The sequence below is a fragment of the Oncorhynchus mykiss genome, chromosome 6 (genome assembly GCF_057628025.1).
Source record: "Oncorhynchus mykiss isolate SJ-2025 chromosome 6, ASM5762802v1, whole genome shotgun sequence".
NCBI lineage: Eukaryota > Metazoa > Chordata > Actinopteri > Salmoniformes > Salmonidae > Oncorhynchus > Oncorhynchus mykiss.
The window spans coordinates 38,002,168-38,028,499 of record NC_143027.1 but is presented as its reverse complement, the minus strand read 5'-3'; the positions used below and the strand labels follow the sequence as shown (position 1 = coordinate 38,028,499).

At 43.5% G+C, this 26,332-nt stretch overlaps 1 protein-coding gene across 1 annotated transcript in view; it reads left to right on the top strand.

Moving 5' to 3' along the window:
• The window catches only part of zmat4a (zinc finger, matrin-type 4a), a 148,874-nt gene that overhangs the window by 69,060 nt on the left and 53,482 nt on the right, over positions 1-26,332 (top strand). Inside the window, exon 4 of the mRNA XM_021606382.3 lies at positions 17,444-17,600. Coding sequence (XP_021462057.3) covers positions 17,444-17,600 — 157 coding nt within the window. The remainder of the gene's footprint in view (positions 1-17,443; positions 17,601-26,332) is intronic.

Below are 26,332 nucleotides of genomic sequence, written 5' to 3'. Positions count from 1 at the left end.
TGTTTGTAAAATATTAAGCTTAGATTTATTACCATCAAGTCAACAAATGCTTTATTTAAATGCTTTTTTAAGCACCTCTGTGAGCATCTGCCTGTTTTTCATGAACTTGAATAAGTTCTTATGTCCTATTTGTACTTAATTATCTCTAGGGGCTAGCTGTTAAAGGTGCAATATGCAAAAATCGTTCCTCCATTTCCTGGTTGCTAAAATTAGAACAGTTCGCCTAATTTCAGTTTATGTAACAAAACATGCAATTTATAGTGTAGAGAATATTTGTACCATCTAAACTGTTGTATTTTCAGCTATTTGAAACTTAAGAATGGGAACCATAGAAACAGAGCACATCCTAGACTTGCTTTCAATGAGAATGACAGATCTAAAACTCACATTTCTATGTGAATTTGATCTGTTTGCCCAAAAAGTTACATATTGCAGCTTTAACAGAAGAAATACGGACAGACATTGCTTTCATGTTTAGTTGTACCTGGTTTTTGCCACAATTAATGACTTGTTTTGGCAAAAAATACTTTAGTTTGATGTGTAGGTCTCCAAAATAATGCTTAACGCCAATGCAATGCCAGTGGCTAGCTATGGGTGTCGTGTGTCAGTTGATGACTGTCTATTTCCATGTGATTGGGCCTGTGAGTTCTTCCTTCCTTATATGGGAGTGCGGGCAGGGGAGGAGCAGAGCGGAGAACCACCAAACACAGGCTGCTGATTGGAGATGGCATAGGTGTACTATAGTGAACTGCCTTGACTTGAACAAGAAGTGACTGCAGTCTTATGCTTGGTTGCCTTGACTTCTTCTTCAGCAATATCCAACAGATTGCACATCTCTTAATCTGTGGTTTGGCTTGGCTTCAGGAGACAGGGTGGGATGGAGATGCTATATAGAGAGGCTATAAAGGTCCCTCCGCTCTACAAGAGAGGGATAGTAATCACAAAGAGCCCATAACACCATCTCCAATATCCTTAGATGCTTTCTCTAAACAAATCTTAACTGTCATGACAGAGAGGAAACATGGTTGAAATACAAATGACTGAGTGAGTGACACAGATACAAATTAGAGGTCGGCCGATTAATCGGAATGGCCGATTAATTAGGGCCGATTTCAAGTTTTCATAACAATCGGAAATCTGTATTTTTGGACACCAATTTGGCCGATTTAAAAAATATATATATTTATTTTTTTACACCTTTTATTTAATCTTTATTTAACTAGGCAAGTCAGTTAAGAACACATTCTTATTTTCAATGACGGCCTAGGAACGGTGGGTTAATTGCCTCGTTAGGGGCAGAACGACAGATTTTTACCTTGCCAGCTCGGGGGATTCAATCTTGCAACCTTACAGCTAACTAGTCCAACGCTCTAACCACCTGATTACATTGCACTCCACGAGGAGCCTGCCTGTTACGCGAATGCAGTCGAAGCAAAGGTAAGTTGCTAGCTAGCATTAAACTTATCTTATAAAAACAATCAATCACAATCACTAGTTAACTACACATGGTTGATGATATTACTAGTTTATCTAGTGTGTCCTGCGTTGCATAAAATCGATGTGGTGTGTATCGTTGCTCCAATGTGTACCTAACCATAAACATCAATGCCTTTCTTAAAATCAATACACAGAAGTACATATTTTTAAACCTGCATATTTAGCTAAAAGAATTCCAGGTTAGCAGGCAATATTAACCAGGAGAAATTGTGTCACTTCTCTTGCGTTCAGTGCACGCAGAGTCAGTGTATATGCAACAGTTTGGGCCGCCTAATTTGCCAGAATTGTACGTAATTATGACATAACATTGAAGGCTGTGCAATGTAACAGGAATATTTAGACTTATGGATGCCACCCGTTAGATGAAACACGGAACGGTTCCGTATTTCACTGAAAGAATAAACGTCTTGTTTTCGAGATGATAGTTTCCTGATTCGACCATATTAATGACCTAAGGCTCGTATTTCTGTGTGTTATTATGTTATAACTAAGTCTATGATTGGATAGAGCAGTCTGACTGAGCGGTGGTAGGCAGCAGCAGGCTCGTAAGCATTCATTCAAACAGCACTTTTGTGCGTTTTTCCAGCAGCTCTTCGCAAGCACAGCGCTGTTTATGACTTCAAGCCTATCAACTCCAGAGATTAGGCTGGTGTAACCGATGTGAAATGGCTAGCTAGTTAGCGGGGTGTGCGTTAATAGCGTTTCAAACGTCACTCCCTCTGAGACTTGGAGTAGTTATTCCCCTTGCTCTGCATGGGTAACGCTGCTTTGAGGGTGGCTGTTGTCGTTGTGTCCCTGGTTTGAGCCCAGGTAGGAGCGAGGAGAGGGACGGAAGCTATACTGTTACACTGGCAATACTAAAGTGCCTATAAGAACATCCAATAGTCAAAGGTTAATAAAATACAAATGGTATAGAGAGAAATAGTCCTATAATTCTTATAATAACTACAACCTAAAACTTCTTACCTGGGAATATTGATGACTCATGTTAAAAGGAACCCTCCTGTTAAAAGGAGCTTTCATATGTTCTCATGTTCTGAGCAAGGAACTTAAACGTTAGCTTTCTTACATGGCACATATTGCACTTTTACTTTCTTTTCCAACACCAAATTGAACGTTTCATTATTTATTTGAGGCTAAATTGATTTTATTGATGTATTATATTAAGTTAAAATAAGTGTTCATTCAGTATTGTTGTAATTGTCATTATTACAAATAAATAAAAATAATCGTCCGATTAATCGGTATCAGCTTTTTTTGGGCCTCCAATGATCGGTATCAGCGTTGAAAAATCATAATTGGTCGACCTCTAATACAAATGACTGAATGTCACTCACTGAGTGAGTGACATTCAAAGTGTCTTTGCTTAGTGCTCTTGCCTATGCTGTCTTCATGTCACCCTTAGATGTCCCAGTTTCCTACAGCCGGGCTGTTTTGATGTGAAACTGCTTAGTTTTCTTATAGGTGGGCTAGAAGTCAACAGAACCTCATGTACGAATGGTTATCTCTTAGTGGTTGTGTCAAACGTCATGTGCCGCATTAGCCTGGTGGTCCAGTTTGTTTGTGCTTTAGCCAACTTCTCGCTGTGTTCATTCATGTTGCTGCCAAACATGTATGGAGACAACGATAGGAAGAGCTGGCTAAAGGGTAGTCTACATGACGGGACCAGGCTGGCTAAGGACAGAGAGAGAGAGCTGGAGACGGACTTCTCCAGAAGGCTGTTGATACTGACTTCTGAGATCTGTAACCCAGTGAGAGTTGGATGTGATATCTGTAGCTGGATGTTGACCGGGTTTGCTTTCACTCCTCACGCACGAGTGGTCATGGAACACTGTGAGCGCCGTGGAAATGGCTGGCTGGGGTGTCAGCGCTGAGACTGACCACAGTTAGAATTATACATGAGAACAGAGATAACACTAGGTGAAGTGTGTTGAAGCTGTGGATGGATGGATGATACCCCTGAAGGTTTGTTAGAAAGGAAAGTTGAGCAAATGAGAACATGCACAGATCCGATCAAATACAATGACTTTTGGGTCATATTTCTCCAGGTTTCTCAATTTTAGATGAAACGAGAAGGTAATGATTTCAAATGTTTTTTTTGTGAAAGAGAAATTAAAATTGAAAGGAAAATGTTGCGCTTCTCCTTGGCCTTGCAGACATCAGCTTATAGTAATCCCCTTTACAAGGTGAAACAACAAGAAACTCATTGTTTCATTCTTCTTTTCTGAAGTGCTTCCAGCTTTCCTCTTCTGAATGTGTATTGAGCTGCTGCTTGGGGAGTGTTGAATTTCAATGGCTGGGCCATGATGGTGTGGCAGCAGCCAATACTGACAGGTTGTGATTCACAAATACCCCGCCTCACAGTACCAATGGAGTCGGAAAGAATAATAGGTGCTACCCCAGAGGTACATCTTAGGATAATGAACCATTTCAAACATACTGCCAGAGCTAAGGAAGCCTGAAAATGGCTGCACGGCTCAATTTCACAGCATGCCAATGTGTGTGAGAGAGAGAATATGGTGCCGTGTGTTCTCTCCTCACCTATTATGAGGCTGAAACAAATACTGCATAAGGCTGCTTTCTCCTATCTTCACAGCGAAACAGCATTTCCCATTTCTGTTCCATGGCAATTTGAATAATCAATTTGATATTGTTCATGCTGTTTGGGTCACTTTTTACATCCATTTGGAGAACAGAAATATGAGAATATGACAAAAGGCTCAAGTGTACTGTTTGAGTAAAACACACAATTCCATTTAGTGCAGCCCTACTATTTGGTGTGCTCTTTATGGAGATACTACAACGATTATAATGGGTCCTTGATCCATCAGTATGATCCATTTGTGTTTTTCTCAGTACACTGTTAACCTCTCTGCGCACAGAACCCGTTAGCGGGATGAAATTCGACAACATACAGTGATCGCTACATAAATAGTCATATTAAACATTCATGAAAGTACAAGTGTCTCACATGTTTCGAAAGTGTAGAATCTTGCTAATCCAACTGCATTGTCAGATTTAAAAAATGATTTACTGCGAAAGAATATGATGCGATTATCTGAGGATAGAGCCCCATAAAAAACAACTATTTCAATCAGCACAGACGTAACAAAATCACAAACTGCAATAAAATAAATAGTTTACCTTTGACGATCTTCCTCTGTTTGCAATCCCAATGCTCATTGTTACACAATGGATGGTCTTTTGTTTGATAAAATCAATTTTTATAGCCCGAAACACAAAACATTTTGTGAATCGCTTGTGTCGTGAATTCCGTCTCATTCCATTTTCACTTACTGTAATTTAATTACAGTATCAGAGCAGGTACTTTCACAGTAGTTAACTGTTGATAACAATAAGTTACTGTATAAACAACAGTAATCCGTTACAGTGAATATTTTCACTCAGCTCAAGGATTCTCAATTAAATATTCAAACACCCAAGCACTATAGTAATAATCACCAGCCAAGGCTTTCTCAGTATAATACAGTTTTATGATGATGAGAGGTGATGTGTGTTTATTTGTGAGGGCTAATCTCATTCCCACATTATTTATAAATTGTCCATTTGGGTACTATTGCTACTGAAATACTGTCATCGTTACCGATGAAAGTGTTATTGTGAGGGGCTGAGGTTGAACCCAGGTGCAGAGAATGGACCAGACGAGGAATCAATGATTTGGGATTAACGTGAATACTTTACTTGAAAACGAGAATATAATGATAACAGTGATACTGGAAAAAACAACAATTACTAGGACTGGAAAACTCACTCTGGGGACGAACACAGGGAACTAAAATCATGCTACTGCAAAGGGAAACAGAAAACACACCTCTCTCAAAGGGACACACCTGAGTGTCATTAATGTTTCTGGCGCTCTCTGCCGCCCTCTGTTGACAGGTGGAACCATGACAGTACCCCCCCTTTTAGGAGCGGCTCCAGCCGCAGAGCCAGAGCGACCACAGTTGGTTGAAGTTCCGAGTAAGTCCCGGATCCAGGATGTCCCTGCAGGCACCCACGCCCGCTCCTCGGGACCGTAGCCCTCCCAGTCCACCAGGCACTGCAGGGTGCCTTGGACCCGACAAGCCTCCAACGGACGCTGGACAGTGTAGTGTAGGCCGGGCAGCCATCCACAAGTCAAGAGGGTGGAGGGGCAGGTGTGGGCGGGGAGAAGGGACTGGTCGTTACCAGCTTGAGACGGGAGACATGGAAGGATGGACAGACCCTCATAGACCTGGAAAGCTGGAGACGATAGGTAATGGGGTTGATGCTCCTCAGGATCTTTAATGGTCCTATGTAGTGAGGAGCGAGCTTCCGCGAGTCCACCTTTAAGGGAAGATCATTGGTGGACAGCCATACCCATTGACGCGGTCGGAGGAGCCAAAGAGGTCTTTGTGACGGTTTACCTGGTGTTGGTGTCGGGCAGAGGAGCAGAGCAAAGAGGATCACGTGCGTGTGATTCATGTGCGGCGACATCGTCGAATGAACGCCTCGGCTGATGGTACCCCCACTTTGGCCTCTTGTTCAGGAAGCATACCGGAACTGACGCTCGAACGGCTACAGTCCAGTGGACAAGTTTGGCAGTGTGTTATGAGCATATTCCACCCAGACGAGGAACTTGCTCCATCCTTCCAATACCGTGAGATGAACTGGGGCCCATGATCTGAGACAATGTCCTGAGGAAGTCCGTGATCATGAGATCAGCTGTCTCCTTCGCTGAGGGCAACTTGGGTAAGGTGATGAAATGGGCTGCGTTGGAGAACTGATCGACGACCATCAAGATAGTGGTAAGCCCATGGATGGAGGTAACCCTGTGATAAAGTCTACAGACAGGTGGGACCAGGGCCGGCTGGGGATGGGCGGAGGTTGGAGCAACCCAGCCAGTCTCTGTCGTAATGACTTGCTTTGGATCTCACATCCAAGACTTGCTTTGGATCTCACATGTTGGTGGCCCAACATCCTCAATCATGTTGGCGCACCAGAATTTCCCCCTCGGGAACTCCAGTGTCCGATTAACCCCTGGATGCCCAATTCATTTAGACGAGTCTCCCCATTGTAGTACTCGGGAACGGGCTGATCGCAGAACGTAAAGTCTGTTAGTGGGTCTCCCGCTGGTCTCCCGCTAACGTTTAAGTTCCTTGCTTAGAACATGAGAACATATGAAAGCTGGTGGTTCCTTTTAATAACATGAGTCTTCAATATTCCCAGGTAAGAAGTTTTAGGTTGTAGTTATTATTGGAATTATAGGACTATTCTCCTCTATACCATTTGATTTTATTAACCTTTGACTATTGGATGTTCTTATAGGCACTTTAGTATTGCCAGTGTAACAGTATAGCTTCCGTCCCTCTCCTCGCTCTTCCCTGGGCTCGAACGAGTAACACAACGACAATTAGCACGTGCTAACTAGCTAGCCATTTCACTTCGGTTACACGAGCCTCATCTCGGGAGTTGATAGGCTTGAAGTCATAAACAGCGCAGTGCTTGATGCACAACGAAGAGCTGCTGGCAAAACGCACAAAAGTGCTGTTTGAATGAATGTTTACGCGCCTGCTTCTGCCTACCACCGCTCAGTCAGATACTTAGATACTTGTATGCTTGTATGCTCAGTCAGATTATATGCAACGCAGGACACGCTAGATAATATCTAGTAATATCATCAACCATGTGTAGTTAACTAGTTATTATGATTGATTGTTTTTTATAAGATAAGTTTAATGCTAGCTAGCAACTTACCTTGGCTTACTGCATTCGCGTAACAGGCAGTCTCCTTGTGGAGTGCAACGAGAGAGAGGCAGGTCGTTATTGCATTGGACTAGTTAACTGTAAGGTTGCAAGATTGGATCACCCGAACTGACAAGGTGAAAATCTGTCGTTCTGCCCCTGAACAAGGCAGTTAACCCACGTTCCTAGGCCGTCATTGGAAATAAGAATGTGTTCTTAACTGACTTGTCTAGTTAAATAAATAAATAAATAACATAATTAAAAAATAAAAAAAAATCTGCAAATCGGCGCCCATAAATACCGATTTCCGATTGTTATGAAAACTTGAAATCGGTCCTAATTAATTGGCCATTCCGAATAATCGGTCGACCTCTAGTCTGGGCTTGTTGAACCGTGGTCTCAATACTCCATATCACAGGGGCCACAATGCGTGAGCTGGGGGTGATGGGCTCGGGGTCCCTCTTTTCGTTAGAGACATCGTGTTGGCGGGACAGGGTGTCTGCTTTCTGATTCTTGGATCCCGGGCGATTAGCTAGTGTGAAATAGAACCTGCTAAAAAAACAGAGCCCACCTAGCTTGGCAACCGTTCAACCTCTTGGCTTCTTGAATGGAGACCAAGTCCGAAATCTTTGGAGGGAGCTGAAAGTCCGTATTGCCCAGCGATAGCCCCGAAACCTGAAGGATCTGGAGAAGGTCTGTATGGAGGAGTGGGCCAAAATCCCTGCTGCAGTGTGTGCAAACCTGGTCAAGAACTACAGGAAACGTATAATCTCTGTAATTGCAAACAAAGGTTTCTGTACCAAATATTAAGTTCTGCTTTTCTGATGTATTAAATACTTATGTCATGCAATATAATGCAAATTAATTACTTACAAATCATTCAGTGTGATTTTCTGGATTTTTGTTTTAGATTCCGTCTCTCACAGTTGAAGTGTACCTACGATAAAAATTACAGACCTCTACATGCTTTGTAAGTAGGAAAACCTGCAAAATCGGCAGTGTATCAAATACATGTTCTCCCCACTGTATGTAGCACTAGCCAGGGGTACCCTAGGATAAGGGGTTCTCGGGAACAGAAATCAACAGAAAATGAAGAGTCTCTGAGTGGTTCACCCCAACCTGCAGTAGAATGGGCTTCGTCTGATATTCCACCTCGCCAGAACCAATGTGCCGTCCATTAAGGGCTCGAGTCTGCAGCGGGATGGGACAATTCATGCAAGGGATTTGTAATTCTTTGGCGACGTCTTGATCAATGAAATGATCCGCTGCCCCAGAGTCCAAGAATACTTGAATCTGGTGCTGACGGTTGTCCGAGTGGAGGGTTGCAGATAGTGACAGACAGTGACTGGGTAGCTGGGGTGAATCTGCACAGCTCGTCAGGGTCTCCCCTTGTCCTGGTGAGCCCTGGCGGTTCCCGTCAGCTCTAGGCATGCAGCACAGAGATGACTAAGACCTCCGCAGTGAAGGTAACAGCCTTTGCACATGCGCCTGTCACGTTCCTGTGGGCTCAGACGTGTGCATCCCAACTGCAAGGGCTCCTCCATGCTGAGCTCCGTGGGCTTGGGGTGCTCAGGAAACCGGGATGCTGGAGTGGTGTCAAAGACCACTATCTCACCCATACTCAAATCAAATCAAATCAAATCAAATGTTATTTGTCACATACACATGGTTAGCAGATGTTAGTGCGAGTGTAGCGAAATGCTTGTGCTTCTAGTTCCGACAATGCAGTAATAACAAGTAATCTAACTAACAATTCCAAAACTACTGTCTTAGGTATGTAAGGGGATAAAGAATATGTACATAAGGATATATGAATGAGTGATGGTACAGAGCAGCATAGGCAAGATACAGTAGATGGTATCGAGTACAGTATGTACAAATGAGATGAGTATGTAAACAAAGTGGCATAGTATAGTATAAAGTGGCTAGTGATACATGTATTACATAAGGATACCGTCGATGATACAGAGTACAGTATATACGTATGCATATGAGATGAATAATGTAGGGTAAGTAACATTTATTTAAGGTAGCATTGTTTAAAGTGGCTAGTGATATATTTACGTCATTTCCCATCAATTCCCATTATTAAAGTGGCTGGAGTTGAGTCAGTGTCAGTGTGTTGGCAGCAGCCACTCAGTGTTAGTGGTGGCTGTTTAACAGTCTGATGGCCTTGAGATAGAAGCTGTTTTTCAGTCTCTCGGTCCCAGCTTTGATGCACCTGTACTGACCTCGCCTTCTGGATGATAGCGGGGTGAACAGGCAGTGGCTCGGGTGGTTGATGTCCTTGATGATCTTTATGGCCTTCCTGTGACATCGGGTGGTGTAGGTGTCCTGGAGGGCAGGTAGTTTGCCCCCGGTGATGCGTTGTGCAGACCTCACTACCCTCTGGAGAGCCTTACGGTTGAGGGCGGTGCAGTTGCCATACCAGGCGGTGATACAGCCCGCCAGGATGCTCTCGATTGTGCATCTGTAGAAGTTTGTGAGTGCTTTTGGTGACAAGCCGAATTTCTTCAGCCTCCTGAGGTTGAAGAGGCGCTGCTGCGCCTTCTTCACGATGCTGTCTGTGTGAGTGGACCAATTCAGTTTGTCTGTGATGTGTATGCCGAGGAACTTAAAACTTGCTACCCTCTCCACTACTGTTCCATCGATGTGGATAGGGGGGTGTTCCCTCTGCTGTTTCCTGAAGTCCACAATCATCTCCTTAGTTTTGTTGACGTTGAGTGTGAGGTTATTTTCCTGACACCACACTCCGAGGGCCCTCACCTCCTCCCTGTAGGCCGTCTCATCGTTGTTGGTAATCAAGCCTACCACTGTTGTGTCGTCCGCAAACTTGATGATTGAGTTGGAGGCGTGCGTGGCCACGCAGTCGTGGGTGAACAGGGAGTACAGGAGAGGGCTCAGAACGCACCCTTGTGGGGCCCCAGTGTTGAGGATCAGCGGGGAGGAGATGTTGTTGCCTACCCTCACCACCTGGGGGCGGCCCGTCAGGAAGTCCAGTACCCAGTTGCACAGGGCGGGGTCGAGACCCAGGGTCTCGAGCTTGATGACGAGCTTGGAGGGTACTATGGTGTTGAATGCCGAGCTGTAGTCGATGAACAGCATTCTCACATAGGTATTCCTCTTGTCCAGATGGGTTAGGGCAGTGTGCAGTGTGGTTGTGATTGCATCGTCTGTGGACCTATTTGGGCGGTAAGCAAATTGGAGTGGGTCTAGGGTGTCAGGTAGGGTGGAGGTGATATGGTCCTTGACTAGTCTCTCAAAGCACTTCATGATGACGGATGTGAGTGCTACGGGGCGGTAGTCGTTTAGCTCAGTTACCTTAGCTTTCTTGGGAACAGGAACAATGGTGGCCCTCTTGAAGCATGTGGGAACAGCAGACTGGTATAGGGATTGATTGAATATGTCCGTAAACACACCGGCCAGCTGGTCTGCGCATGCTCTGAGGGCGCGGCTGGGGATGCCGTCTGGGCCTGCAGCCTTGCGAGGGTTAACACGTTTAAATGTCTTACTCACCTCGGCTGCAGTGAAGGAGAGACCGCATGTTTTCGTTGCAGGCCGTGTCAGTGGCACTGTATTGTCCTCAAAGCGGGCAAAAAAGTTATTTAGTCTGCCTGGGAGCAAGACATCCTGGTCCGTGACTGGGCTGGATTTCTTCCTGTAGTCCGTGATTGACTGTAGACCCTGCCACATGCCTCTTGTGTCTGGGCCGTTGAATTGAGATTCTACTTTGTCTCTGTACTGGCGCTTAGCTTGTTTGATAGCCTTGCGGAGGGAATAGCTGCACTGTTTGTATTCGGTCATGTTACCAGACACCTTGCCCTGATTAAAAGCAGTGGTTCGCGCTTTCAGTTTCACACGAATGCTGCCATCAATCCACGGTTTCTGGTTAGGGAATGTTTTAATCGTTGCTATGGGAACGACATCTTCAACGCAAGTTCTAATGAACTCGCACACCGAATCAGCGTATTTGTCAATGTTGTTATCTGACGCAATACGAAACATCTCCCAGTCCACGTGATGGAAGCAGTCTTGGAGTGTGGAGTCAGCTTGGTCGGACCAGCGTTGGACAGACCTCAGCGTGGGAGCCTCTTGTTTTAGTTTCTGTCTGTAGGCAGGGATCAACAAAATGGAGTCGTGGTCAGCTTTTCCGAAAGGGGGGCGGGGCAGGGCCTTATATGCGTCGCGGAAGTTAGAGTAACAATGATCCAAGGTCTTTCCTCCCCTGGTTGCGCAATCGATATGCTGATAAAATTTGGGGAGTCTTGTTTTCAGATTAGCCTTGTTAAAATCCCCAGCTACAATGAATGCAGCCTCCGGATAAATTGTTTCCAGTTTGCAGAGAGTTAAATAAAGTTCGTTCAGAGCCATCGATGTGTCTGCTTGGGGGGGGATATATACGGCTGTGATTATAATCGAAGAGAATTCTCTTGGTAGATAATGTGGTCTACATTTGATTGTGAGGAATTCTAAATCAGGTGAACAGAAGGATTTGAGTTCCTGTATGTTTCTTTCATCACACCATGTCACGTTGGCCATGAGGCATACGCCCCCGCCCCTCTTCTTCCCAGAAAGATGTTTGTTTCTGTCAGCGTGATGTGTGGAGAAACCCGTTGGCTGCACCGCTTCGGATAGCGTCTCTCCAGTGAGCCATGTTTCAGTGAAGCAAAGGACGTTACAGTCTCTGATGTCCCTCTGGAATGCTACCCTTGCTCGGATTTCATCAACCTTGTTGTCAAGAGACTGGACATTGGCAAGAAGAATGCTAGGGAGTGGTGCGCGCTGTGCCCGTCTCCGGAGTCTGACCAGAAGACCGCCTCGTTTCCCTCTCTTTCGGAGTCGTTTTTTTGGGTCGCTGCATAGGATCCACTCCGTTGTCCTGTTTGTAAGGCAGAACACAGGATCCGCGTCGCGAAAAACATATTCTTGGTCGTACTGATGGTGAGTTGATGCTGATCTTATATTCAGTAGTTCTTTTCGACTGTATGTAATGAAACCTAAGATGACCTGGGGTACTAATGTAAGAAATAACACGTAAAAAAACAAAAAACTGCATAGTTTCCTAGGAACGCGAAGCGAGGCGGCCATCTCTGTCGGCGCCGGAAGTTAGTTACTCGGATGCGGTTGTCAAACCTGATTGCCAGCGTTATTAGGGACTGGTGGCTGCTGTTCCCACACAGCCGTTGCCCATGCCAGGGCCCTGCCCGAGAGCAGAGAGATGATGTTGGCGATCATGGCCCGGTCGGTGTGGAACGAGGAGGACTGTAACTCGAACACCAGAGAGCACTGAGTGAGGAAACTCTTGCATCCACCTGGGTGGTCGTCATTCCGTTCGGGGGCTGGGATCTTGGGTTCCTGGTGCAGGGGCCCCGGATGAACTACGACGATGCCTGTAGCAATAGGCGATGAAACTGGTGCATTGGCTCCTCCTCGGTTGGGAGTGTGCTGTGGTTGGAGGGAATCAGAAACAGAAAACACCTCTCTTAAAGGGAAATCATAATTAGTAATAGGACACACCTGAGTGTCATTAATGTCTCTAGGACGGTCTCTGTCGTCCCCTGGGGACGGGTGGAACCATGACAGTTATGATTTATGCTTCCCAAATGGCTCCTTATTCCCAATTTAGTGCACTACTTTTGGTCTGGGCCTATAGGGCTCTAGTCAAATGTAATGCACTATATTGGGAATAGGGAGCCATTTGGAATGCAGAGTAACTCTAAAACAGTCATAAGTAATTTTCATTAAGACTCATGCAGCATATTATGGCTAATTAATTAAACTAGCTAACTTTTCGGTAAGAGTCAGTACTCAGTACACTACCGCAGCTTGCAAGCTCAGATCTCAAAAAGCAGAGCTGCCAATCACTATCTCCTTAAAGTCATTCCATCTACTTGGCCATCCATGGTGTGAAGACAAGATGACGCTAGCTGTGTTTATAATTGCTTTACACTCAGAATAGCCTGGATAAAGATGAAACCCGCTGTTCATTCCTTAATCCCTTCATTAAACAATAAACAGTAGATGAATGATGTGAGAAAGGCTGCTACTGGTTACCTGTTTCAAATAAAAGTGCACAAGATGATAAATGTCACCTCTCATTTTGCAAAATAAATTGTAATTGTCCTATGGGAATATTATTTAAATAGAATAGGGCAACAGTGTCTGTATTCTGTTGCCACAATGTGCTTTGTTCTCAACATTTCACTGATACTCCTCTCATTGAGGTCTTTAAACATATGCAGGTGGAATAAAGTACAGTTCATGTCTTTTGTGTGTGATCTTACACACACAAACACACACACACACACACACACACTGATGTCTAATGTGAAGGTCAAAGTTTTGTCTGTTTTTTGGGGGGTATGAGAGAGACGAGAGAGAGCAGCAGTGATTACAATGTCTGGACCACTCAGTGCCTCCCTGCCTGCCTCCCTGCATGGCCTCAGCTGACAGCAATATAATGCATTGACCCAGTCTATATTAGGACCAACTTTTTGTCGGTTACTCTTGCACTTGCTGTCCTACTTCCCCCCCTATGTGCCTGGAGGTAGATCCGCCAGAGTCATTTGTGGCTTTGTCCGAAATAGCACCTTATTCCCTATTTCAACTGACGGACCGCAGACCGGATCGGTCAGGCTTCGACCCATGGTTTCATATAAACACACATAAGACATGGAAGAATGTGTAGAATTGCAGGAAATTAGCTTAAAATATGCTAAATGTTCTCTCCGCCAACAAGAGGGTTGTGAACAGTTTGGGGTCGCATAGGTTGCAAGGTGAAAGTTTGTTACTATGCTATCCGGACCTTTGCCACCTAGGAAATTTGTGTGTATGGATCTTCTCAAATAGTACTTGAGTACCCATGCCCTATATAAGCTGTTTAGTGCTCTATAAAGGGAATTGGGTGCTATTTGGAACACAGACAGAATATTGAGTGTCCCTTGGCCGACATAATTATCCCCAGCATCATATCAGCTACTGTATGCAGACCTACAGAGTCTCCAGGAGCATGCATGCACACACGCAAGCACACACACACTCTCTGCTGGAAATCAATGGGAACCTAGACACAGTCTGGTTCATTGGACAATGAAACCTGTTGTGGTGACTTTGATGCAGCAGCACTGGAGAAAAGAAACACAATTGCTGCAGCATGATGGTTCAGTGCAGTAATGCATAATACTGTATCTCTTCTTTTTTTGAAGCGTAAGGATATGGGCAAGGATATGCTGCTCCTTCGCTGAACCCACATAAAGCATTTATTTTTTAAAGAAAATCAAAACCAAAACTATAAATCGTTCATTGCTGAGCTTTACACATGTTCTCGCCGCCTATATGTAATGGTTTCATAAGAAGGATTTATTGCTCTGCTACATTCATTACTTATATGTGAATGCAAATGCTAAGCCTAACCCTTCCTGTAACTATTGGTTTCATATGTAAATGCAAATCAATCAAATGTATTTATAAATCCCTTCTTACATCAGCTGTACAGAAACCCAGCCTAAAATACCAAACAGCAAGCAATGCAGGTGTAGAAGCATGGTGGCTTGGAAAAACTGTCTCGGAAAAACTCCCTAGAAAGGCCGAAACCTAGGAAGAAACCTAGAGAGGAACCAGGCTATGAGGGGTGGCCAGTCCTCTTCTGGCTGTGTCAGGTGGAGATGCTAAGCCTATCTATCCTAAGCCCATGTTTAAATGTAAATGCTAAGCCTATCCCTTTCTATAACTATTGGTTTCATATGTAAATGTAGATGCTAAGCCTATCCCTTTCTATAACTATTGGTGTCATATGTAAATGTAGATGCTAAGCCTATCCCTTTCTATAACTATTGGTTTCATATGTAAATGTAGATGCTAAGCCTATCCCTTCCTATAACTATTGGTTTCATATGTAAATGTAGATGCTAAGCATATCCCTTCCTATAACTATTAGGTTTCATATGTAAATGTAGATGCTAAGCCTAACACTTCCTATAACTATTGGTTTCATATGTAAATGTAGATGCTAAGCCTATCCCTTCCTATAACTATTAGGTTTCATATGTAAATGTAGATGCTAAGCCTAACACTTCCTATAACTATTGGTTTCATATGTAAATGTAGATGCTAAGCCTAACACTTCCTATAACTATTGGTTTCATATGTAAATGCAGATGGTAATGCTTCCCTCTTGACAGACGATTCTAATGACTAAGTATTAACACCATGCAACCTGGCTGGCAGCACAGAAACAGTGTGCAGTTACCTCAGCGTTAATTAGATTCTCTGCAATTACCCACTCTCATTTATCTTGTATTAATTAACCATGAAATGATGATTGGCTCAGATTTTATGAAGGTTCATTTCCTGTTATATTTTGGTCTCATTTTCCCATTTATTTTCATTATTTATGGTATGAGGTATGAAATTATAAGAGAGAGCCTGCTCTGCATTAACTGTTCGGGTGAGCTAGGTAAGGGAAATGTGTGTGTGTGTGCGTGCGTACTTGTGTGTGCGCGTCTGTGTGTGCATGCGTACGTGTGTGCCTGTCCGAGAGAGAGAAGCACTGAAGGACATGCTAAGGGCAGGAGGAGGCAGGGGTGCTGTGTATATGTGTGTGTGTCATTGAGTGACTCACAGTGCAGTATCCAGGATGCCTCTCTCTCTCTCCACTCAGGCTGCTCTCCTATCAGCACTCAGTCTGTTGGAGTGGTAGTAGTCTGCCATTTTTACTCACCCTTATTATCCAGACAGAAAATAAGGATCTAGCCCAGATTAACAGTTATGTCTCTGAGAAGGTGTAGGCAGCAGACCCTATGTGTAGACAGTAGACCCTGGGTGTAGGCAGCAGTTCCTAGGTGTAAACAGCAAACCCTAGGTGTAGGCAGCAGACCCTAGGTGTAGATGACATTTGCATCCAAAATGACACCCGATTCCCTTTATGGTGCACTTATTTGGACCAGAGCCCTGGTCAAAATTTGGGACACATCCACATACTGTCTCTTGCAAGCCAGCAGACCTTAGGCCTAGCCTAGGCTTCCTACATCAGGAATCCTATCTGGCTATCTATAGAGGAGAACTGGAGATGTCTGTTGATGTCATGCAATGTGTGACTGTGCCTTAATGCACAGCATTGTGTCACAGTGTGCTGTAGTCAGATCACTACCCACTATCTCCACTGGGAGATTGAAGTGGAGGAGAATACATGCAAACAAGCGTTGCATTTTAGTCATAGATGGGCTCATTCATCATATGGCTCTTTAAAATTCCTTTCAGTGCAGTGCTGTGAATGTACTATATGAGGGAAATGTATATGAGTAATGCTTTGTGTCTAAAATGTAAACTGCTTGATTCCATCCAGCAAAATAAAAAAGTTAAATATGTTTGTGACTGTTGAATTGTGAAAATAATACTTCACAATACAATGAGCTGAAGTCAACTGAAAAAGGAATAATTTTGGTCTGAAGTTTTAATAGTTTTTAATCAGTCTGCCAATGACCCTGCCTGGTGGGGTCGTTTCCTGGTAGAAATGGCTGCGTCTGTCTCCTGGCAGCCAGGTGCATTTAGCTCTCTCGTTCTCTCTTTATCTCTCTCGTTCTCACTCTATCCCTTTCACTCTCTTTCTCAATATATCTCTTTCTTCACCTCTCTCTCTCTCCCTGTCTTTACTTACTGTATCTGTCTTCCTCCACTCTCTCTCCCCCTCTCTCTCTCTCTCCACCCCCTCTGATTCCTCCCTCTCTCTGTCAGGATAATGTGTTTCTGCAGCAGGCGGGCAGCACAGATGGAGTCTCAGGGAGCGGTCCTCATCCCATCACTCCCTACTTTGTATTACTCCATACAACTGCTGAATTACCTCCATTTGCATCCCACCAGGAACCAAATGATCAAGCCCACGAGGAGTGTAGATTGTTTCTGTCCCCTGGAACTGTGGCGTATAGAGCTTACTGATGTGCTCAGTATACAGCTGGCCCCTAAGCACCATGCTGCTCTAACCTACAGGGTTTGGAAAGTATTTGCTGGGGCTGGTTTATACTGTACACCACACACAGTGTGTACATACACACCACTCATTGATGAATCGTGTCATTTTTTTGTTATATTCAGGTGTCCATTTATCCCTAAAATGTCTGATTCTGTGCAGCAAAGCTTTGTGTGAAAAAGAAACAACATCCTCGGCTGATAGCCTTTTTTTTACTGAACCTGTGTGTGTGTGTGTGTGTGTGTGTGTTCCTTGCAGGGCAGTGAGGAGGGAGACGTGGACAAGAACAAGTGTTGCACACTGTGTAACATGTCCTTCACCTCAGCAGTGGTAGCACAGTCACATTACCAAGGCAAAATCCACGCCAAGAGACTAAAGCTGCTGCTGGGGGAGCAGCCTGCCATCACAGCAAAAGGTTTGTGTCTCTCTCTTCCTCTCTCTCTCTCTCTCTCTCTCTCTCTCTCTCTCTCTCTCTCTCTCTCGCTCTCGCTCTCGCTCTCTCTCACTCTCACTCTCACTCTCTCAATTTATTAGCATGGGAAACATATGTTTACAATGCCAAAGCAAGTGAAATTGATAAACAAAAGTATCTCTCTCTAACTCATTCTCATTTACAGACTAAGCAGCTGCATTTTGTTTCCCTGTGTGATGACATCAGATAATCTGATGAGATTTGCAGTGACAGATGTGACAGAGATGTTTACCACAGAGATGTATGTTACGACAGATGTGCTTGTCCTCACACACAAAGGTGCTAGCTTTGACAAGCAAACAAGTAGGCAGGCAGAAAGGCAGAAAGCCACAGGTAGACTTTGGGATACCAGCTCACCTAGCTTGCTAAAACAGAGAGAGGAGCTGCAGCTCGTGTGTGTGGACTGGTGAAGAATCTAATTTTATCTCTTTTTTTTGTCCGTGGGTGTTTTGATTAGATCCAATCATCGTCTGCTGCAGCACCTCAGGGTTGAGGAAAGTCTGGACGATATTGTAAACCACAGCAGCTGCTCCCCGCGCCGCAAATCTGTTTACAAATTGACAGTTGAGAGAATAATGAAAGCTGGCCATGGGGGAAATTAGGATTAGAAAAAATAACCACACTTTTATTTAATCAGATCACTCCCCCTTATGCAACACCTGAGACCTGGATATCCAGAGAGGATGCAGGAAGTGAATACAAAAATCATCGACTTTGTTTATTTTGGGTATCCTTTCTCTTAAGAATATCTATACTGATGGTACGTTTTATTTCATGTGTCTGTTAATTCAGATATCCTTGACCAAAACTTTTACTTTCGCTTAGTGTAAAGCCCTCTGAGCTTTTTGTTTGAGTCTGTGCAATAACCCACTATTGTTAGTTAGTGGAGAATCAGACTGATTCAATACATGGTTTGTGTTAATAGAAAAGAGATGCCAAGGCCTGAAATTGCCACAACTCTCATCGTAGCAGTCGTTGCCTGAGTCTCTGTCTGTGTGGGTGTGTTTGTGTGTGTAAATGTTTCTTTGTCAGTTCTATATGTAGCCAAAGAGTTGTACAAAATGAAGCACATAAAGCTGAAACATATCTAGGCCCAGTCCCAGTCAGTTACCCTGGAAGCTCAGGCTTGTTTCTCCTTCAGCGCTTTCTGTTCTGGGAACACTGCTTTCCTCCTCCTACTCTCGTCTTATCCTCCATTCAGCCCCCTTTCGATAACACTTTATTTGGATGGTCCATTTGTAAATGCTCTACAGACTATCAGTAACATTTCAACTATCTACTAACCCTAACCTTAACCCTTACCCTTATTCTAAACCTAACCTTAACTGTAACCTTAGCCAGCAGTTGCTTATCAACAGATGGACCATCCGGACTTTCCAAATAAACTGCGACCCCCCCTTTCTCCCAGTGAGTCCACACTCAGGGTATGAGGGCAGAGCAGCAGAGAGGCATGCTGTGTCACCCTTTCGCCGCACATCATCATCCATCGGCATTCACGCTGCCTGGCCCTCGGCGCTAACTGACCCCAGGAGTCAGGTCAAATTGTGTGTGGTACTGAAAGGACCCTAGTCTCAAAGAAAAAACATTTGAAAAGGAAAATGATAAACAAAGCAGCTGACTAGCTTAAAAGCTCTGGTTCAAGAGTGACGTGTGTTTAACCCTGATACGTGTTGTTTTGTAGAATTCACACATGGATGTGTTGTACACATGGACCACGTGTTACTCAAAATTGGACAATCCAGTTAATATTCCCGGTATTCCATGATCAGACCTTGTGTCCCACTATGTGGCAGGAATGATTCTGCATTTGATATGTGCATTAGGGCATCCCTTTAAAGATAAGGCTTTTGTGCCATAAATAATATGCTGGGGGAGACCTAGAGGGAGGGAGAGTAGTGGTCGCTTCCAAGCAGGGTGAGGCATGTCTCTGCAGCCTTCATCAACCATTACAGGCCTGAACCCCTCTCCTCCTCCTTGCCCCCCCCCCCTTCTCCTCCCCCTTGCTTCGTCCTCTTTGTCCTTCTCCCCTCCTCCTCAACCTCCTTCTCCTCCTCTGTCATGATGTTGGTGACATAACCACCTCCTCAGCCTGCAGCTTCAGGGAGCTACTGTAACCCTGGTGCAGGAAGTAGAGTATACTGCAATCAAGGTTTTACAATCAGTGTGGCATTATGTTTTGTTTCCGCTTGATTTCCTTAAACTGAGGAAGTGCTCAGTGCTCTGCTGTGGTATTTAGAGACAGCAGGGAATCAGCAGTACAGTAGCCTACTGGGTCATGTTAGTAGGGAGGTTACTAGGGGACAGAAACGTTATTCCTCATAGAGTGAGCTGTGTCTCGCTCCTTCCTTCGTAAAACCTTGGTTACTTTACATAACATTTTGATTTATTTGGTATAACGTATGCTGATTGCTGATACTGTAAAATAGTGGTTAGATAAAACTCTGTTCTGCTGTGTCTGCTATTTCCCCTCATGCCTCCCTGTCTGTCACTGACAGATTCAGTCATTAACCACGCCATCTGTGGCCAATGGTTCGGAACAGAGGATGCTCCTCTCCCAACCGAGGGAGGCCAGACAGAGCAATCAATCGCACTGTCACCCAACAAATACAGCTAGAGCCACAGACAGACAGACAGACCCCCCCCCCCCCCCCCCAGACCCCAGACCCCAGCCACAGTGTGCATCCCAAATGTAACCCTATTTCCCATTTAGGGCACTACCTTTGACCAGGGCTCATAGGCTATATTGGACTATATTGAAAATAGGGTGCCATTTGGGACTAACCCATAGTGTAGGCTGCCTCTCAAAATGGAACATTCTCCAGACGTGTTGATCTCTCTGCATTTTCCTTTTGTCTGTCATTCACCGTCACCAAATCCACATTTCAACATGTTTAACCTACGTCCAGAAGGGCTTTTAGTTCTGTTGTTTCCAAAAACAACTTGTCCTGTATTACATGATGAGAAATGGAGATTGTAGCCACTGTACTAAACCCATAACCCACTTCACCTACAATGATTTAATATATAACACCTCCATTCTCCTGCAGAATGACAGGACAATCTACAGTATGTGTAGGTTGGAGATGCTAGCTTCTGCACACTTAAATATGCTAGCTGCTGAAATTAATGGATTTATTGAGAACTACTTTTGTGCACTACACCCATAGGGCTCTGGTCAAAAGTAGTGCACTATATAGGAAATAGGGTACCATTTGGAAGGCAGAAAATGTCCGGAAGATAAATCCACCAGGGCATCAGGAAGCCTGAGCTTATTGATTTCTACATAATGAACATTATTGAAGTGGCCGGGTGCCTCTGTTAATCCTCCCGTCTCCAAGGAAACTGTTGTTTCAGCCTTTCCGCCTTCAGCCAATAACACAAAACACAAAACCCCAGGATCTGCAGCTCTGTTGTTTCAGCCTTTCAGCCTTCAGCCAATGACACCTCACTCTGACTGCGTCCTGAATGACACACTATTCCTATTCCTATATAGTGCACTACTTTCAACCGACTTTTGGTCGTAGTACTGCACTATATAGGGAAAGGCATTTACCCCAACTAGAGGAGGCCCCCTCAGTTTCATTTGGACATCAGTGAGCCCCCTCAGAAAATAAAATGGTGCTTGACGCCCTCTGGGTGCACACATCCAACCACTGCTAGAGCTGCTTATATTCAGGATAGCTTTACTATAGATTCCCTCTCCTTTTATGGTATGTGTGTGATGAAGTATGACTGTATAAATGATTATGCCCTTTTAGTTGAACTCCTCATAGACCTGGTTAGTTGTATGGTAATATGTGTGCATAATCACTGACCCATATACTGTTGCTACATGCTTTCACATGCTTCTTTAGTCTAAGGTTAATCGTTAGCACACTGAGCTGTCCAATTTCCGCCTCTGCTAATGCTGTTTTTGACTTGGGTAGCTCTGAATAAACTTTAATTCACCATTAGTATTCTTATGTCCCGTAATATCCCAAATGGCTAATCACTTTCTCCGAGCACTGTCGCCAGCTTATATTGAACATTTATGTCCGGTCTCCAAGCTCCAACAGGCAATGAGTGAGCAGAATAGTTTGAATGTCATTTCCCTAGAACCACAACAGCATAATGCTGGAATATATTTTCTCCCCGCATTTGGTTAAGTACGGCATTCATTCGAGTTAATTGTGAAATCATTTTGAGAAAGCACCTTCTGAAGTTTATGACCTTGGGGTTTTTAGCATCGTTACATCTAATGGAAAGGCTAGCTGCTGCACACTTAAGGATCCATTGCGGTATCTGATCCCAGCAAATGTACCATCTGAACCTGGATGCAGCCCTGCATGGTTCACGCGTAGTTGATTAAAAACCCTATAGCAGGGCTGTCAAACTCATTCCTTGGAAGGCCTAGTGTCTGCCGTTTTTTTTATTTTTTTTTATTAACCCCTACACGACAATGTGAGGGGGAGATCCTTACTAATTAGTGACCTTAATTCATGAATTAAGTACAAGGGAGGAGTGAAAACCCGTACCGGTTCTGTCTAATATACAGCTGTTGTGTTTGTTTGGTTCGTTTTTCATGGACTGCACAGCTTGCATGTGGTCTCGCCCGCATGGAAGTGTGTATTGAGAAAATATTTAGTTTTCTTCTGTACGGGGGGGATAAGGCAGAGGGGGATAAAAGCCCTGAAGGGAAGGTTTTGTAGGAACAGATAAATACACGGAATTCAGGACACTTTGATCCTTCTCTTTTTTGATCTGATTCTGAATCTCAACAGATTTCTAACTATTAATTCTGAATAAGACTGCAAGACTGTGTGCTCTGAATGCTGTTCAATATCCTGTTTTCATATGAAGCAAAAGGTGGTTATTTTCTTATTGGACACTAAAGCTATACCATAAAGAGGATGAAGATATTAGTTGGCCTTTGCTTCAGATGAAATGCAGCATGAGTTTAGCATCCTTAGCCATTTGGGTTATTTGCATACTGTACCTGAAAAATAAATGACCAATTTCACTGCCTACAGTGTGATGGGTGTATTTAGGTCATTGCTTTATGCTAGTTTATCCATATAGAATAAAGACACCTCCTTAGGAATTCTCTCTCTCTCTCTCTCTCTCTCTCTCTCTCTCTCTCTCTCTCTCTCTCTCTCTCTCTCTCTCTCTCTCTCTCTCTCTCTCTCTCTCGATACAGTTGAAGTCGGAAGTTTACATACACCTAGGTGGTCATTAAAACTCGTTTTTCAACCACTCCACACATTTCTTGTGAACAAACTATAGTTTTGGCAAGTCGGTTAGGACATCTACTTTGTGCATGACACAGATTATTTCACTTATAATACACTGTATCACAAATAGTGGGTCAGAAGTTTACATACACTAAGTTGACTGTGCCTTTAAACAGCTTGGAAAATTCCAGAAAATTAGGTCATGGCTTTAGAAGCTTCTGATAGATAGGCTAATTGACGTAATTTGAGTCAATTGGAGGTGTACCTGTTGATGTATTTCAAGGCCTACCTTCAAACTCAGTAACTCTTTGCTTGACATCATGGGAAAATCATGAAATCAGCCAAGACCTCAGAAAAATATTTGTAGACCTCCACAAGTATGGTTCATCCTTGAAAGCAATTTCCAAACGCCTGAAGCTAACACGTTCATCTCTACAAACAATAGCAATAGTATGCAAGTATAAACACCATGGGACCACGCAGCCATCATACCGCTCGGGAAGGAGACGCGTTCTGTCTCCTAGAGATGAACGTACTTTGGTGCGAAAAGTGCAAATCAATCCCAGAACAACAGCGAAGGACCTTGTGAAGATGCTGGAGGAAACAGGCACAGAAGTATCTATATCCACAGTAAACCGAGTCCGACAGTATATCGACATAACCCGAAAGCCACTGCTCCAAATCCACCATAAAAAAGCCAGACTACGGTTTGCAACTGCACATGGGTACAAAGATTGTACTTTTTGTAGAAATGTCCTCTGGTCTGATGAAAAGGGGGGAGGCTTGCAAGCTGAAGAACACCATCCCAACCGTGAAGCACAAGGGTGGCAGCATCATGTTGTCGGGGTGCTTTGCTGCAAGAGGGACTGGTGCACTTCACAAAATAGATGGCATCATGAGGACAGAAAATTATGTGGACATATTGAAGCAACATCTCAAGACATCAGTCAGGAAGTTAAAGCTTGGTCGCAAATGGGTCTTCCAAATGGACAATGACCCCAAGCATACTTCCAAAGTTGTGGCAAAATGGCTTAAGGAAATCAAAGTCAAGGTATTGGAATGACCATCACAAAGCCCTGACCTCAATCCTATAGAAAATTTGTGGGCAGGACTGAAAAAGTGTGTGTGAGAAATGAGGCCTACAAACCTGACTCAGTTACGCCAGCTCTGCCAGGAGGAATGGGCCAAAATTCACACAACTTATTGTGGGAGGCTTGCGGAAGGCTACCCGAAACGTTTGACCCAAGTTAAACAATTTAAAGGCAATGCTACCAAATACTAATTGTGAGTGTATGTAAACGTCTGACCCACTGGGAATGTGATGAAAGAAATAAAAGCTGAAATAAATCATTCTCTCTATTATTCTGACATTTCACATTCTTAAAATAAAGTGGTGATCCTAACTGACCTAAGACAGGGAATTTTTACTAGGGTTATAAATGTCAGGAATTGTTAAAAACTGAGTTTAAATGTATTTGGCTAAGGTGTATGTAAACTTCCGACTTCAACTGTATACTAAATGTTATTCCATGCAAATTGGTTTGCAATGCAACTTAACCCATACATCTTTATACAATCCCCCAGGGTAATAAATAATGAGAATTAATGTTATCTTCCCAACAACATTAAGAATCAATTCCAGAAATTCTATGGTGTCAATGGTGTAGCAATGATACAGTTTGCCATTCATTTTCTTTAGATTTATTTAACTAACCCTTTTAATTATTAGATTTAACCCATGGTTTGTCACTCTAACGCGCATGATAAGCTTAATTAATTCACCTTCACATCTCATCAAACAGCAAAAAGCTTATCGGTGTAACAGACATTTATGTTCGAGGTCTATTAAGTAACTGCCATGGTGCCATTTGGAAGCGATCTAGCTTACTTATGATGTCTCCTTTACTTGATGATAATGAATGACATCCATCAGTTCTGCTCTACTGCTGTCTGATTACAAAAAAAAATCTATTTGACAGATTTCCTCAAATGCAAATGTTTTCCCCAGCCACCACTTTTTCAGAGGTGATAACAAATGATATAAAAACCTTAAGTCTCAAATCTAATGACAGTGAGTGTCAGTCTGAGTTTTGTTTACTGCAGAAAGAATTTGAGGAAAGGTATGACTGACACTTCCTTTGTTCACACAGGTAAACAAGGTACTGTAGCTCCTTCAGAAAATACACATTTGAATGACTGAAAGATGGAAAGAAAGCAAAGTGGCGAGGGGATGAAGTGGGGGGAAAAGGATGGCAGTAATTCGAGAGAATTGTGACAATTTTATATTAGTTCTTCTACTTGCCCCCTACCTGCTCCAAATGCACTGCTTCTTTTTTATTGAGTCCCCCTGTTACTTCCCACTCTCATTATATGCTTTCTTTGTTACCTTGCGGCAACAAGGTCAGAGTGTGTCCCAAATGGCAGCTGATTCCTTATATAGTGCACTACTTTTGACCAGAGCCCATAGCGTATTCCCTTTGCCAGTCAACAAAGTAGCTGTCCTTTGCTGCAAAGGTCACGAGTCCATCTTCTTAACGGTGTTATGCCCTCCTCTGCCTGCTGTTTTCTCCTCTCCATTTGTTTTTTTAATCCCAAGGACCTATACATATCTCTCTGCTCTGGAGAATGGATGGCTGTGCAGTTATTTACAGAGTCTGGGATCTCTCACAGAACAATGCAGAACAGTTATCACACCCCCAAAAAAGGGTGAATGATGAATGGGACTGGGGCCACCCACAGTGAGGATAAAGACTTTAGGTATAAATAGGTGGCTGCTATCGTAATTAATGGGTTGTCTGAATGACGCAGGACTGGTGGTTATTAAGAGTAAGCTATAAGGCTCGGATGTGTATTTTGGGGTGTCATTTTGGATTGTCATTCTCATTGCTGTGATTACAGTGGGCTACAGAGAGCAAGCTGAAGTAAAATTACTGTGATAATGGCTAATGGTGGAGGCTTTGTTTGCCCCATGGGCCCTGGTCTAAATAATTGCACTATACAGGGAATAGGGGGCCATTTTGGATGTATCCTTTGATAGGGTCCTGTTGTCACAGTGGATAGCTTAATTTCCCCCATTGCTTATTTGCATCCAGTAATTATGAAGTTGTTCTAGTAATTTATGAAAATGTAGGATAAATATTCCTATCAAAGGTTTATTAGCATTCTGTGTTTTATTTCCTACTTCTTAGTCTAACCAGGACTGGAATCAACATACAGTCTCTGAACATCACTACTAACTAAGATCACAATAGGAAATGCATCCTATAGATTATTAACTCATTGACTAATATCTCTTGTAAATGTTTTCATCTTCACAACAGAGGTCCACTTACTGATACAATACTTCCTCATATAGTTCATTTTAATGCAGGAGCATGCATCTACTTTCAAAATGACGGAGGCTAATCAGAGGCTAAATAAAGCACCACTGCCCTAGATTTGACAAAAAAATAACTTTATTTATTT